The following is a 17,163-nucleotide window of genomic DNA, read 5'->3' on the forward strand; positions in this document are numbered from 1 at the left end:
GGTTCTTCATAGATCCAATGACTTTAGGCAGGCATTGTTCAGTATACCACTTAGCTGTGACTGTCTTCTGCGTGTCCAAAACGACACGTTCCACAATTCCACTCGATTTGAAAAATACAGCTATCATTTTCTTCTTTACAGATCAGGATTTTCTGACAATTACGGGTGTGTCGTCATCATCAAAGACCCAAACTTTGTTTTGAGCCTTGGTCGGCAGATCGTAATAGTACAGCCAAGTCTCGTCACCTGTCACGATGTTGTTCACATACCGAGATTGTCCCTTATCAAACTTTTTTAACATCTCCCGGCACCAAGTCACACGTCGTGTCATCTGCTCTTCAGTCAGTTGATGCGGCACCCAGAGAGAACAAAGTTTCTTCACGTGCAAATGATCTTGCAGAATCGAACAAATTGCTGGTGCATTTAGGCCCAAAGTATCCTCTATCTGTTGGTAGGTCACTCGCCTGTTTTCGTCAAGCATTTTCCTCACAGCAGTAACGTTTTCCTCCGTAACTGACGTTCGTGGCCTTCCCGGCCTCTCAGAATCCTCCAGAGTGAAATTTCCCCTTTGGAATTCTCTATACCACCTGAATATCGTTGTACAATGTGGACAATCATCATCTAGTGCAAGAGTCATTTCTTCTAAGCACTGGTCTATGGTTAAACCACGCACGAAATTATTCCGCAAAACTGTCCTTATCTCATTTCGTGACCACGATGCCATCGCAAGCACTTTACACTATCACTACTAATGAATAACTGAGCCCATCGACTTGGCGCAGCAGCTACTATGCACGTATGAACATGTCTTGACATGCAGCAACAAGCAGCTTCCTGTGATTCATTGTTGCGTCATATTGCAAAACTTTCCTAGTACCCTTTGTATATATATATATATATATATATATATATATATACAAAAAATGATTTTTCACAATTTCAATTAGAATAATTTTTGTTAAAGTATATTGTGTTTATAAGACAACTGGATGCTGCAAGCTGTCAACATCAAAAGCTAAGGCGTGTGAGAAAATGAAACTCAGTAATTAAGAATTTAGAATTTTTATAGTTGTATGAAGTTTGCAACAGTAATATATTCCTCTCAGATTTGGCATGTTGAAAGTATTTGTAGTTGTTGCCAATCTGCCAAATAACAGTCTCAGTTTTATTGCTAGTAATCTGCCAGCACCACCAAACAGCCTGAACTTGCTCCTAATCAGGGTCAGATGAACTAGGAAGATAGTGAGAAGAATTTTGGAGAGCCTCAGCCTCCTCTGGTGCCTCACTAAGGTCATTGATATATTTACAGGATCCAAACAAAAATTACTTTTATTTTCTCTGAAGATGCTGTCATAAATATGTTTACTAACAGATCCAAATAAAAAACACTTATCTTCTCAGGGGACCTTTTCTTTCAGCTTTTGACCCTGCTATTAATCTGCAGACTGCCGCCACCTCAGTTGCATAATACAACATTACAATCAGCCGTGCAATACCAGTATACAATAACATGTCATCATTATTAATACAATACATTTAACAGTGAAAGCGTTAGAAAAAAAATTATATTTTTTTTACCTTGACTTGCAGATTCCAAAAAGCTTGATAAATTTGTTTTATAAAGGTATTTGAAATTCTTTTTTTAAAACTTTTAATTTTGACAATAAATTATATAAGGTCACTAAAAAATTCCAGTTTTTCCACATGATTTCATGTGACACTTCAGAAAAGCTTGCCATGATACGGATAATGTGTTTGTAACGAAATTATTTGATGAAATTATTCTGAAACCTCTTGTTAATAATATTTGTCCTTACTGTTTTTCTCTTCCATAGCAGTTGGATGCTGCTATGACTCAGAGGATAAAAACCTTCAAGGAAATCCGAAGACAGCTGAGCTTAAGAATTAAATATTTTTTCATAAAAAACTTAGCCATTCGCCTTTACACAGGGAAAATAATTTTTGATCACAAAAATTGTTTGTTGGATACTGTGGTAAGTTTTATTTTAATAATTAATGCAAGCTAAATATTTTGGTTTATAAACAAACTTAATAGTACAGTAATACTACTAAAGTGAATTTTTTTTAAGATATTTTTTTTTTTTTTTGTGGACATAAATATGCCACACGAAAATGGTGAACACCTAAAATGTGCCTCAACCAATTATATTTTCAGATGTTCATAAATTTACAGTATTACTCCAACAAATATGAGGCAAAATGTTAATGAAAGAAATGTTAATTATATGAGGCAAAAGGTTAATTGAGTGATAAGTTATATGACAGTTGTATCTAAGTGTGCAAAGCAGCAGCAAAGAATAAAAAAGTACATATATGTGGTAGAAGCAATAAAACTATTAAAAAACAGGTAGATAGAGGTGTAAATTACATAAAATACCAGAACTTGTAGAAGGATAGAAGAAAAAGGAAGTATTGAAGGTGGAAGATAGAATGTGATATGAATATGATTTGATTCATATGCTGCATGATATGATGAATTAAATCAAATCATAGGTGGAATTGGTAAGCCAATTAGAGGGGAGGAAACTGCAAAGCAAATGTAATTCACCCCAGGGACTCGTCTGGTGAGGGTGCCTCCATAGCCAGGTGGGAAGGAGCAGCAGTGCGTAGCACACGCTTCTTGATTAGACCGAGGTTCGAGCTCGTCACCACCAAATATGGAGGATGCGGAAAGGTCAGGGAATGACCACTGTATATTCCCGGAGCAATATGGCCTTAGTTGCTAATGCTCCTAAAAACCAAATAATAACAACAATAACATCTGGTGAGTATGGGCTTGAATGATGATTCCTTTCTACTTACCCTCCCTCCCTCTTTGGCTGGTGCAGCATAAGCCTAAGGCTTCCTTGCACCATATGGCTAATAATAATTAGTTAAATGTGTAAAGGAATAGCAAGATTCAGAGAAAGCAAGTAGAGTAATAATTTAGTTAGAAGGTCTAAAGGTGGGGGAAAATAAAATTACATAATTTAAAATTTGATGCAAGCTAAAAATATATATTGATACATAATACAGATATTTCATCAGGGGACTAGCATTAGCATTAGTAGAGGCATTTGAAGCAAGAAAGCAAGGTTATGCAGCATCAGCCAAAAAAAATAAATAAATAATAATAAATAAATAAATAAATAAAAAATAACCACTTCCACTTCACCCCTCTGTTCATTCGAAATACCTGTCCAGCTGAGCCTTAAACTTATTTAGACTACCCACTTCCATGACAAGGGATGGAAGTCTATTCCACCAACCAACCACCCGCTGGCTAAAGGCAAATTTCCTCACGTCTATCCTACATCTGTCTTTTCTCAATTTGAATTTATGCCCTCTCAGGTGATTATTCTGAGCAAGAGGAAGAATCCCATCAGCACTGAGCATGCTCAAACCATTCAAGGCTTTATACACCTCTATCAGATCACCTCGCTGGTGCCTAGTCCCCAGACACTGTAATTTGCAAAACTTAAGCCTTTCTTCGTAAGAGCACCCCTTTGTTCCATTCACTAATCTTGTTGCCCTTCTCTGTACTCGTTCTAGCATCTCTACATCCTTCTTGAAATGAGGCCTCCAGACCTGTATACAGTACTCCAGGTGTGGCCTGACCATTGCCTTATACAAAGGAATAATCACTTCCTTATCCCTGCTAGAAAAATTCCTATATATCATCGACAATACACCATGAGCTACTTTTGCAGCCCGTCTGCACTGCTCAGAAAACTTCATATCTGCCTGCACAACCACCCCCAGGTCCCTTTCATTCTCTACCTCTGTCAGTGTAGTACCACAGAGTTGATACATTGCTCTGGGGTTGCTGTTTCCCATATGTAGTACTTTACATTTGTAGGTGGGAAGGAGCAGCAGTGCGTAGCACACGCTTCTTGATTAGACCGGGGTTTGAGCCCGTCACCACCAAATACGGAGGATGCGGAAAGGTCAAGGAATGACGACCGCATATCCCGGAGCAATATGACCTTAGTTGCTAATGCTCCTAAAAACCAAATAACAACTTTACATTTGTCAATGTTAAACTTCATTTGCCACCTCTCAGCCCATCTGCTCAACCTTTCCAGATCCTGTTGCAGTAGCATAGTGTCAGTAGTGTCCTTGACAACCCTGCCAACCTTCGTATCGTCTGCAGACTTCGACATCTCTCATCATATACTCCCTCCTATAGTGTCTGGGCAGAATTGCAGACACTTTCAAATTCAACCCTAATTTACGGCTTTTTTTTCAACAGTGACCTGTACTTGTTAAGTAATTCCGCCGGTCTCCTACTCTTAATATCATTAGTGCCAACGTGTACAACTATATCACCTTTTGTGCCCTTAAAAGATGATATCCGCTCTACAACGTCATCAACCTTTGCCCCTGGCAGACATACCCTGGTCCTGTTCCACCTATCCTTTTTACAAAGCAAGTTTCCCGTTTCCCTGACAATAGAGTCACCAACAACTACTAGTTCCTTTGGGACCAGCGCATTCTGCCTTGGGGGCTGCCACTGTGTTGCGCGATGACCAAGTGCAAGCTCTGGTATTGGTGTGGGCAGCTGAGAGCTTGATGGGCCCCTTACGTTTAATCCTTCGAGGGCATCCACCCTGTCCTTCACGCTCTCATATAGGCCCATAACAATGCTGAGTTGTCACCTGACTTCCTTACACTCCTTGCATTGCGCGCACACAAAGACATCCCCCATGGCAGTGTCATGTCCCGTGCCTGACTGCTCCACAAACATCAAGCAAGTAGTGCATTTTAATAGGCTGTGATTCAGAGGGCAACTGTCCCCCTCAGTTCTCCCCTGAGCCACAGCACTCCCATTAGCTTGAGCCTTTTGCTTTGCTGCTCTGGTCTGAGTCATGATTTCGATTTAATTTCACTAAAATTTCAATTTCAGTACAAAATTATAACGCTATATTTATGTTTCAGTATCGAGTATTATCTACGAAATCCCTTTATATAACTTCCATATCAAGTTAAGTATTAATTATTTATGTTACATAACCCAAGTCGTTATATGTATAGTTAAAGGTACAATTTAATTGACAATGAAGTTCAACAAGATTAATTATCTGATTAATTGACAATATTATGTACTATACTATATTAAGCTTATGCTATCTATTTCGAGATATTATGTATCGCGTAACAATGGCGGCTATTTACGAACGGTAAACACGTGGATTTGATACCCATACCCTTTACGATACTAAGTAATACCTACAAAATCTCTATCTAAGTTACTTTAATCTAAGTATCGTAAATAGGAATATAAAGCTACTCTAGAAAATAAGTTAATATGCCAATTTAAGCTAATAAAACGGAAAATAAATCAGAAAAAACTTCTCTGTTCCAAGAGCGGCAAAAATGTACGTCCGCACAGGCTACGCTCGTTCTCGTACCTCGTCCATCTGATTATGTATCAATGCTGCGTTTCTGTGGTTATTTGAATTTGAGGAACAAAAGAGAATTCAAAAATGAGCATGGGGGAAAAAAACTAAAAGGAGAGCAAAGCAGGACTTCCACATAGGGACTATGTAGCCGAGTGGTCAGGAGTGGGAGTGCAGTAGCATGCACTCTTTGAGTGGACCAGGGTTCAAGCCTGTGACTGCTAAATATGACTAACACTTGTATTGATTGATTTATTGTAAACTCCACTGACCTGGTGGTCGTGCTGCAGTATAAACAAGAAATAAAGACTACCTTCACTTCCACATAGGGGACTTTAAATATTTTTTCATAAAAAACTTAGCCATTCGCCTTTACACAGGGAAAATAATCTTACCTATATTTGTGGAAATTCTGCTTCTTTGCCCTCTCTTTTTTTTTCTCCCCACACTCGTTTTTAAATTCCCCTTTTTTTTTTTCTTTTTTTTTTTTTTTCACACTCATATTTGAATTCCCTTTTCTGCCACAAATACTGGTCAGCATATAAATGCAGCATTGATACATAATCAAGTGTAGTCCCCTGATGAAATACCTGTATTATGTATCAATATATGTTTTTAGCTTGCATCAGATTTTAAATTATGTAATTTTATTATAAATAAATAATCTTTATTGTGAAGTAGAATTACAGCACAATATCCCATCACGGCGACGAGCGCCAGGGGTTCACATATAGATAACATAAGTACAAATTCAAATGGCTGCAAAATATAGCGAACACATACAAAAGGCTACAAAATACAGATTACAAATGCAAAAAGAAATACAAATACATCATAAAAACAAGGAGCTGAACACAAATCAAGAAAAACAAATACAACTTGCCAGTGATTCAGGTTTCAAGAGCTTTGATAAAGTTGTGTCTGTCCTTCTTTTTACTTATTATGGTGCCGATGTCGGCGTCCACACGGTTGAGGGCAGCAAGCATCTGCTTGGGCAGAAATCTTTCGGTGAGTACAAGCCTGTTGTGGTGAGCCACAAGTGCTGGTACCAACCTTAGGCTTGGCTGTGGAATCCTCCAAGAGCAAGCATTCCAAATATTTGGAGATGATATTTGGCCTGAGATGAGTTTGGCTGTGAAGACCAGCCTCTTTTCAACGATCAGGAACTTCAACCTCGGGATGTCGAGTGCTTGTGCCATCATGGTAGTTGTGGTAGCAGGAGGTAGCCGAAGCTTGTTATTCGCCCATTTCAGTAACCAGTATTCAGCGGTGTACACCCGCTTAAGGTTTGTATGTGCAGCAGAGGCCCATATTTCTGCACCATAGAGAATCGCAGGGTAGACGGTGGAGGTGATGAACCTTTTAACAGTGGCAGGATGTCGGACGTGTAGCAGCTGCTGCTTTGAGATCCACCGTAGACGAGAAAATCTGGTACTGAGTTTGTCGATCTGGTTGACAAAGGACATCTTTTGGTCGAACAGAATGCCAAGGTCTGTGTGCGAGGTTACGTTTGGTATTCGTACCCCTGCGAGTGAAACGTTGAGTACTGTCGGCATGGATTTAAGGGAGAATATAACCTGAGCAGACTTCAGAGGGTTGATTTTTAGATTGAAGTTTGCCAGGTACAATTCTAGATCCTTAAGTTGGGAATTGATCCTGTTGCTGAGCTGGGCGGGGTTGTCGCCAGGGTTAATTGGAGTCAGCAGTTTGAAGTCATCAGCATAGCATAGGAGACCATTCGTTGAGGCAATAATGGGCATGATGATGGCTGTGAACAGGACACCAGACAGGACACTCCCTGCGGTACTCCAGCAGTAATGTCGCAGGATAGGGTATGTTGCTGCCGATGGAGAATAAGTATTCTGTGACTGAGAAGTGATTCCAAAAAGCACAGCATATCACATCGAATGTGAAAATTCTCCTTAAGTAGGAGGAGTAAGGCCGGAATTGACACGGCATCAAAGGCTGCGCTTATGTCGAGGTATGTGGTTGCTAGCTCAGCTCTTTGTTCGAATGCTGAGAGAATGCGTTCTGTGGTGGCTGCCAAGTTAGTGATTGATGATTTTCCTGCGATAGCATAGTGGATTTCAGGTCGTTTCGTCTGGAGGATTTGTTGAGTGATTGTGGGTAGCAAAGCCTTTTCAAGAGTTTTTAACAGACAAGAGGCAACTGATATGGGTCTGGACTGGCTGACGTTTGTGGCAAATTGGTTTTTGGGGATGGGGTACACTCTGTATTTATTCCACTGGGGTGGGAAATAATGCTCAGCGAGGCATCTGTTGTAGATCGAGAGAAGAGGGCCTATGTTGAATGTGCTTAAGCATTTGATCATAAATTGTGGAATTCCATCCTCCCCAACAGTGGCTGTTGTGGGAAGGGAATTGATGGCACGTATGAGCTCCTGTTCTGTGATCTGGATAGTCCCTAGGACATCCGAAGGGTTTTCATAGTCAGGCTGGACAACTGTAGATGGGACTGTGGTTGTATTTGAAAATCTGGCAATGTATTTGAGCCATTCTTGAGGATCAAGCATGTGATTGAATCCACCATGTGGGGCAGCATAGAATGGCTTTCCTTTCCTCAGAGTGCGGTTAAGGTTCACTTGGATTGCGTCAGCTTTCTTTCGATTAAAGTGGGCCCTGGCACGGGAAAAGGCGATTCTGTCTTTACTGTCATTCGTATGCTTCCATTTCTTATGTAGGACTTGTTTCATTTTGAAGCTGTTGTTAAGATCAGCAGTCCACCACGATCTGGAACGGGGAGTTACTGTTACTCGTTTGGTGGCAGCATAGTCGGTGACGGATTTAATCCAGTCAGACAGGAGTGTCACTGCAAGGCTGAGGTCGCAGTCAATGAGGACATCCCAAGGAATGCAAGATGCTGCTTCTACACAGAGTTGAGGATTAAGGTATTTAGGTGCTGAAACGTATTTGACTATTTTGTTGTCAGGGATGTTGAAGTTTGGCACCTGCAATGACCATGTAAAAACTATGGGCTGGTGATCAGACAGGAAGAATGCGATGGGATCATCCTCAGCTGTGCATGGTGTTGAAGCAAAAGCGAGATCCAGTAGGTTCAATCCCCTGGTGGGGTTCTCATTGACCCGTATCATGTTGATGGATTCGAAGAACTTGCAGAGCCTGATAAAGAGGTGATGTCGGTTTGGAGGCAGGTTAAAATCACCACAAACAAGGCGTTGTGCAGACGGACGAAGATGGTTTAAGAGCCAATTCCCTAAATCTTCAGTAATTTCAATTGTAGGCCCTGGGGGAATATACACAGATGCGATATCAATGTGGCTGGAGTGGAAGTGTAGCGAGACTATAATCGCTTTGAAATCTTCAGTTGTAGTTGAGGTCGAATTCTCATATGAGAATAGGGAGGTGTTGTACAGTATGGCTACTCCACCGCCTCTAGATTGCTCCCTGGATGCAGACAGCATGTTGTAACCAGCAATAGCTGAGCAGAAGAGTGTATCTTGATTAGGTTGAAGCCACGTTTCTGCGAGGCAGACCACATCAGCGACCTGGGAGAGGAAGATGTTCTGCTGAGTCTAGTTTGTTCCTAATGGACCTGATATTTTGGAAGTACACCCTGATGACAGGTGTTCGACGAACTTCTGCCCTGATTGGAGGTGTTCTGAGTTGGCAGGTTCGAAAGCGAACGGCTCGACGTCCTGACGAAATATGGACTGGTATTTTATGGGGTCCATCACCTAGGGGGCTCAGGATACTCTTATCATGGCGGAGTGGTGCCTTAACTGTGGGGTTTGGCAGAACAGTGGTACGAAAGGAGGACTGTTGAGATTTTTGGAAGTTGTCCGGGAACAAGTCCAGTCAGCTGTGGGTAGTGATGTTGCAGACTTCGTTTTGGTGCAGAAGTGGAGGTTGGGGAAGGTGACTGGTTCTCCTATTATAGAAGGGTCGAATAATGGTGCCAATAGGCCAGATAGATTTGGTTCCAATTAAATTGAACAGGTCCTGTGCGCATTCAACCCTGAACGATGCGCAGCGGGGGTTCCTGGTGTGAAGTTGCTGCAAAGTAGTCGGTGTGAAGTAGTCGAAGGTTTAGTTGATCACGTAGAACCTCAGCAACATGGTTTGCTGTGGTATTTGGGGCTAAGCGAGATACGAAAAGTCCACTAGAGGATCTGGACTTCTGCCGTCTGGGAGGTGTGTGGGAAGGCTGCAGTTTGGAGTTGGTCGATGTGCCAATTCGAAACCATTCACGTGAAGCCGTACTTGTTCGTTGGCTCACTCTGAGGTTCATACTTGTACTTTCCTCTGGTTGCATAGGATAGGATGGATATGCAGTGGGGTGAACTGGGAGTGGAAATTGTAATGTGGAGGAATCCGCTGGTTCGAATATTGAATTCGCTCCGACACTTAATCCCAGGCCTTGTGAATATGAGAATTGCGAATGAGGTATGACAGGACAGGCATTGCCAAGAGTTGGGTGTGAAGGTGGAAATGATGACTTTTGCCTCATTGGCATAGAGGTAGAGAATTCGTTATTGCAAGTAAGAGAGTTTATACATGCGGTGCCATTGACCGTTGGTGGAGCCTGCTTCTGTAATTGTGGAAACCTCTCTTTTGTTGAGTGGTGATTAACATCAGTTGCCCTTTTCAGGTTCTTCTTGAACGCACGTGAAAGATGCGCTTTTGTGGATGGTTGTTGTCCTTTCCCATTTGTTTTTAGAAGCTGGCTGGAGTGAGAAGATGGCGCTCGACGAAATCCTGTGTTTAGCCATTTTTCAGATTCGTTCCTACCTGGAGCTTCTGATGGAGGACTGGGGATTGATTTTTTTCTACATTCGGGGTAGACTGGTACTGTAATGGCCTTTGGGTAATTTTTATATAATCTACGAAGTTCGTCTGAGTTCAGAAGGTTAGTGAGTTTGCTCGGATCTGCTAGCTTACTCAGTTCGATCTTATTATAGATATCAAGGAGTATAAATTTCATCTCCTTGTTTTCTTTGTGTAGCACTGTGATGTCGTCTTGTAGCTCTGCCAGTTGTGCTTTTGAGATTTCATTTCCATGATCTATTTTCGCTATTGCTTCTGATGAGGGTGTCCTGAAGTTTAATAATTTATTTTCAAGCTGATTAAATCTGGAGATCAGCCGCTCGGTAATCTCAACAACTGCATCCTTGATTCCAGAATATGACACACCGGGTTCAGGTATCCTCAGTTCTAGAAGTTCGTCAGGTTTCACACCTGTGACGTCGGTTCTCTGTTGCCCTGAGTCCTTTAACTGTGTAAACTCAGCAGAAAGTTGAGAGATTGCGGTCTGCATTTCGTTTACAGAATCACGTAGCTGAATAAAATCCCGACGGGATACACACTCCGGATCGGTTTGTAAGTTAGGTGAAGTGTCATCGATATTCCTCGAGTCATTTTCTGCTTGTTTGCAAAGTTGACATTTCCAAGAATTTTTAATTTTCTTTGCGAGTCTTTTCAGATTAGCGTATGGGCTACATGGCCCACAGAGGCGAACGGCTTTGCACGAAGTGCACACGAGGACATAGTCAACTTGATAACCACACCCTGTGCAAGTAGTAGGTTCGCTCATGGCTGCAGAAACCATAGGTAATTACGATTTAAAGGATTAGCAGCGTCCTTGAAGACAGCGAAAAATTATTCCCCCCTCTTTAGACCTATTAACTAAATTATTCCACCTTTGTCTGATGCTTGCTATTCCCTTACATGTAATTAACTAATTACATTTGCTTTGCAGTTCCCTCTCTCCTAATTGGCTTACCAATTCAGCCTATAATTTGATTTAATTGATCATATCATATAGGATATTTATATCTACTGGCTTTTCAATAGTTTTATTATTTCTACCACACACACACACACGTGTACACATATATATATATATATATATATATATACACAGGGTGTCTCAAAAATATTGGTACAAACGTTTAGGGGAGGTAGGTAACATCTAAAGGAATGTGAATCGCATAGGAACCCATAACCAGAAACGTCACGGGAAAGTATTAGCAGAGGCACAAGAAGCAGAAATAACACAAGACAGTAATTAGTGGCAAACATTTATTTGACATAATATTAACAATGGAGTACGAGATGGATGCATTTCATGATGTTACAACAGATGCTCGAAGGTTCCACCATGAGACGCGATGCATGCGTGACACCGACCAGCATGGATTGGTGGACACTGTCGAACACACTTGGAGTTTCGTTGACTGTAGCAGCAGTGCACACGAGTCTCGCCACGAGATCCATTTCAGTCTCCACAGGTGATTCATACACGATAGATTGAGGGCCCCCTCACATAAAGAAATCCAGGCTCAATAAATCAGGTGAGCGTGGGGGCCAGGCAACGGGTCCATCAACGCCCAAAATGCCTGTTCAAATGGTCACGAACACACCTTCCATAATCACCCCAGGGACTTGCATCTGGTTAATATGGGCTTAGCACACCCAGGGTCATGAGCTGGATATCATTATTCTTCTCTTTCTTGGTGATTCCTTTCTACTTCTCTCTCTCTCTCTCATGGTAACTTGGAATTTTTTTTTGGCTTGTGCACCATAAGCCTCAGGCTTCCTTGCGCTATATGGCTAAATAATAATGGGCAGACGCCCCGTCATGTTGAAACCAAATGTTCTCACATTTGCTGGAACATCGTCAAGTAACCCTGGTAGAACTTATTCAAGAAAGATCTGATATTTAGCGGAGTTCGTGCGGGATGGTAACAGGTGTGGGCTGACTAAGCAGTCACCAACCATACCTGCCCACACATTTATTGCGAAGTGATGTTGTGCCACATGGAGGTGCACACCGTGTGGGCCCTATGCTAATCCATACACTAGGTGCATGTCTGCTAGCTCACAGTTCGTATATCGATGCATGCTCCTCGTGCGGCGACTACTGCTTGAATGAGTAAACTAGAAATTTTCCGTCTCGTGAACAGCACTGTGTACCGACTTACGGTGATGTTTCCGGTTATGGGTTCCTATGCAATTCACATTCGTTTAGATGTTACCTACCTCCCCTAAACGTTTGTACCAATATTTTTGAGACACCCTGTATAACAAAAGGCATTAAGTTTTGTGACTACTAAACTCGTCTCTTATCTGCTTCCTTTATTTCAAGAATATGCAAAGTTTTAAAACTGAAAACTAAGAACTTACCTTCTCCTCAGTGAAGGTGCACTTTTACATGTTGGATTGTCTTTCCACTAAAACTTACTGTTGAAGGAAGAAAAAAGTTAGGGGCTCAAAAAAAGAGCACTTTGCAATTTCTGTTCTAATGCATGCTGCTCTGAATAATGTATAGAGAGAATTTTAATTACAGAAAGAGTATTGGGAAATCACCTCCAGCATCATTACCTGACTCTGTGACTGAATGAAAGGCATTTAAAATTCACTTTAGCATTAGTAAAGGCATACGATGCAAGAAAGCAAGCTTATGCAGCATAAGCCAAAAAAAAAAAAAACCGCTCCCATTTCACCCCTCCATTTGTTCCAAATACCTGAACGAGCCTTAAATTTATTTAGGCTATCAACTTCCACAATGAAAGATGGAAGTCTGTTCCACCAATCAACTACCTTCTGGCTAAAGGCAAACATCCGCACAATCTAACCTACAACTGTCTTTCCTCAATTTGAATTTATACTCTCAGGTGATTATTCTGAGAAAGAGGAAGAATCCCATCAGCATTGGCCATGCTAAAACCATTGAAGGCTTTATACACTTCAATCAGATCACCTTGCAAGTGCCTAGTCTCCAGACACTGTAATCTGCAAAACATAAGCCTTTCTTCGCAAGAGCAACCCTTCGTTCCATTCACTAATTTTATTTCCCTTCTCTATACTCGTTCCAATAGATCTACATCCTTCTTAAAATGAGGCCTCCAGACCTCTATACAGTACTCAAGGTGTGGCCTGATCATTGCTTTATACAAGGGGATAATCACTTCCTTATTCCTGCTAGAAAAATTCCTCTATGTCATTGATAAGATACCATGAGCTACTCTTGCAGACCCTCTGCACTGCTCAGAAAGCTTCATATCTGCCTACACAATTACCCCAAGGTCCTTTTCATTCTCTACCACTGTCAGTGTAGTACCACACAGTTGATACATTATTCTTGGGTTACTGCTTCCCATATGTAGTACTTTACATTTGTTAATGTTAAACTTAATTTACCACCTCTCAGACCATCTGCTCAACTTCATTAGTGTCCTTAACAACTCTGCCAAACTTACTATCGTCTGCAAACTTGGACATTAAGCCTGATGTACCATGAACAATATCATTTATAAATGCAGAAAACAACAATGTACCCAGCACTGAACCCTGAAGGACTCCACTAATAACTTAGTTCACGAAGAGCAGTGTCCACTGATTACCACTCTGTCTTTTCCCACTCAACCATCCTTTTATCCATAACAGCAATTTGCCTCCAATGCCACACAGCTCCAATTTGTGCAGCAGTCTTCCATGTGCAACAGTATCAAAAGCCTTTCTAAGATCCAAATGTATGATATCAAAGTGATTCCCTGCATCCAGTTTCTTAGGCGCCTCCGTAGCCAGGTGAGAAGGAGCAACAGTGCGTAGCACACGCTTCTTGATTAGACCAGGGTTCGAGCCTGTCACCACCAAGTACGGAGTAAGCGGTAAGGTCAGGGAATGACCAACGCATATTCCCGGATCAATATGGCCTTAGTTGCTAATGCTCCTAAAAACCAAAACAACAACAACAGCATCCAGTTCCTTTGTGACCACATCATAGTATCCAATCAAATCGGTCAGACAAGACTTCCCCTTAACAAAACTATGCTGTGTCCGACCAATAACTGAAGTCTTTTCTAAATGATCCTGCAATGCTTCTTTAACCAGTGCCTCCATTAATTTCCCTGGAACAGAAGTTAAACTAACAGGTCTATAATTACTTGTGTCACCCTTTAATCCTCCTTTGTGAATTGGGGTCACATTTGCACATCTCCAATCCATGGATACCTCTCCTGAGTCCAAGGAAGCTCTCATAATTATGGCTAAGGGTTTGCTTTCTTCCTTTGCTGCCTCTTTTAATATAACTGGGTAGATCCCATCCACCACGTATGCCTTTTTTTATGTTTATATTCAACAATTTCTCCTCCACTTTCCTCTCAGTTATTACAGAATCATCTAGCTCACTGCCAGAGTTTAATTCACCTGCGCCATTACCCTCCCTGAATAACTCCTCATGTGTGAATGTAGATGCAAAATACTCATTTAGTTTGTTAGCCACCTGAGCAGGATCATCAACAGTTTATCCATCAATATCCATTGGACCAGTCTGATCCATTCCTTTCCTTCTAGACTTTACATATGTAAAGAACTCCATGCTGTTTTTCTTTGCATCCTTTGCCAAAGTTTTCTCATAATCTGGCTTTGTTTCCCTAATCTCCTTAGTGACTTGGTTACAGACTAGCTTATATCAATCATAGGCTTCTATGTCACCCATTAATTTATATGTATCCCATGCATTTTTCTACTCTGCCATATGTCTTATTAGTTCATCTAACATCCATTTAGGCCTGAATCTTGAACAATATTTCTTAGTTGGCATGTAATGCCTAGTAGCTTCCAAGATAGATTAATTCTTTGAATGCCTCCCATTTTGAATTTGCTGTGTTAACATCATCAGTTGGTCCCACCTTATAGAATTTAAATTCTGTCTCAGACCACCGTAGTCGCCTTTATGAAAGCAGAAACCCTTTCCTTTACCCTGATGGTAGTTACCTCTTTGAGTAAATCCAACTTCAGCACACTGTGATCACTGCCACCTTGTGATTCCTTTCTCTGCAGATTCTTAACGCATGAAGAATCACTACTGATAATCATATCAAGGGTATTACTCCCTCTAGTTTCCTCGCAAACATGCTGATGTAGAAAACAATCATCCAATAAATCCATAAAAGCATTGTTAGTGTGTGAGTGACCAACCCAGAAATTCCAGTCAATATCTGGGAAATTAAAATCCCCCATTCTTATAATGACTCTCTAATTTATAGAAATAAGACTCTCTAATTTATTGGCCCACTCTGTATTTCCCTGTACTTTTTTTATTATACTCATCAGAGTCAATTAGGCCTATAACACACTCCTGCTCTCAATTTTGATCTCCCAGTGTTTTTTCACCCTAAACTGACTCAGCACTGCACTGTCCAGCGATGTCAACTGGCTGCACTTCCTTGAATTTTGTGTTTCTTAACTAATAGCTTAACCCTTCCTATCCTGTCTATCCTTCCTGTACACATTGTACTCCCCAAATTCCAGTTCCGCATTCCTTATATCTGTGTGACACACATCTCTGATATTACAACAGTATCTACTTTCATCAAATTTATTTACCAAACTGCTAGTATTGGTGTATACGCAAGTATACATGCATCTGTTCCTATTCTTAGCTACTCTAACACAACCCATGTGTTTTCTTGTACCACAATGACTCCCATCAGTCTCTCAAATATCCTGCATCTTTTTTGCCCAGTCTGCTGCTCATTCCAATAGAAGCAGTGCAAGAATCACTTTCACCATTGCCAGTGACTACTGTTAGTCTATTAGTCCTTGTATCCCCTCCCCAAGCTAGCGGTTTTCCAGCCCACCTAACACTGCCTCGATAGCATCAGCAAATATTCTTACAGTAAACTCAGTTTGTAATCACGTTTAAAAGATTCATTTGGAGATATTTCTGCCGAATCAGTAAATAACCACCAATTAAAAAATCATGAATTTTTAATCAGAATTTATAATTATTATCAATAGCATTAGTGAGGCATCATAAGGCATATGATACAAGAAAGCAAGCTTATACAGCATCAGCCAAAAAAAAAGTCCTCCTCCTTTCACCCATCCACTCGCTACAAATTTTTGTCTAGTTCTACCTTGAATCTTTTTAAGCTATCAACATCTACAACAACTGATGGAAGTTTGTTTCAGCAATTAACAACTTTCCGGCTAAAGGAAAACTACCACATATCTATCCTACAACTGTCTTTTCTCAATTTGAATTTATGCCCTCTCAGGCAATTCTTCTGAGCAAGAGATGAATCCCATCAGCATTGAGCATTCTCAAACCATTCAAAGTTTTAAACACCTCAATCAGATTGCCTCGCAGGTGCCTAGTCTCCAGACACTGTAATTTGCAAAACTTAAGCTCTTTTTTCATAAGAGCAAACCTTTGTTCCATTCACTAATCTTGTTGCCCTTCTCTGTACTTCTTCCAACAGTTTCAAAACATTCTTAAAATGAGGCCTCTGGGCCCGTATACAGTACTCAAGGTTTGGCCTGACCATTGCCTTATAGAAGGGGATAATCACCTCCTTATCCTTGTTAGAAAAATTCCTGTAAATCATTGACAAGACAACATGCGCTATTCTTGTAGACCGTCTGCGCCACTCAGAAACCTTCATATCTGACTGAACAATTACCCCCAGATCCTTTTCATTCTCTATCACCGTCAGTGTAGTACCACACAGTTGATACATTACTCTGGGGTTACTGCTTCCCATATGCAGTACTTTACATATGTCAATGTTAAACTTCAGTTGCCACTTCTCAGCACATCTGCTCAATTTTTCTAGATCCTGTTGCAGTTGTGTTCTGTCATTAACAACCCTGTCAACCTTCGTATCGTCTGCAAACTTGGAAATTAAGCCTGATATACCATGATCAATATCATTTATAAATACAGCAAACAATGGACCCAACATTGAACCCCGGGAAACTCCACTAATAACATTAGT

At 41.0% G+C, this 17,163-nt stretch overlaps 1 protein-coding gene across 1 annotated transcript in view; it reads left to right on the forward strand.

Moving 5' to 3' along the window:
• Window positions 1–17,163, forward strand: part of SMC6 (Structural maintenance of chromosomes 6) — a 655,684-nt gene that overhangs the window by 606,190 nt on the left and 32,331 nt on the right. Inside the window, exon 22 of the mRNA XM_090377619.1 lies at window positions 1,836–1,994. Coding sequence (XP_090233745.1) covers window positions 1,836–1,994 — 159 coding nt within the window. The remainder of the gene's footprint in view (window positions 1–1,835; window positions 1,995–17,163) is intronic.

The sequence above is a fragment of the Mastigoproctus giganteus genome, chromosome 7 (assembly GCF_048544385.1).
Source record: "Mastigoproctus giganteus isolate SK-2022 chromosome 7, ASM4854438v1, whole genome shotgun sequence".
Classification (NCBI taxonomy): domain Eukaryota; kingdom Metazoa; phylum Arthropoda; class Arachnida; order Uropygi; family Thelyphonidae; genus Mastigoproctus; species Mastigoproctus giganteus.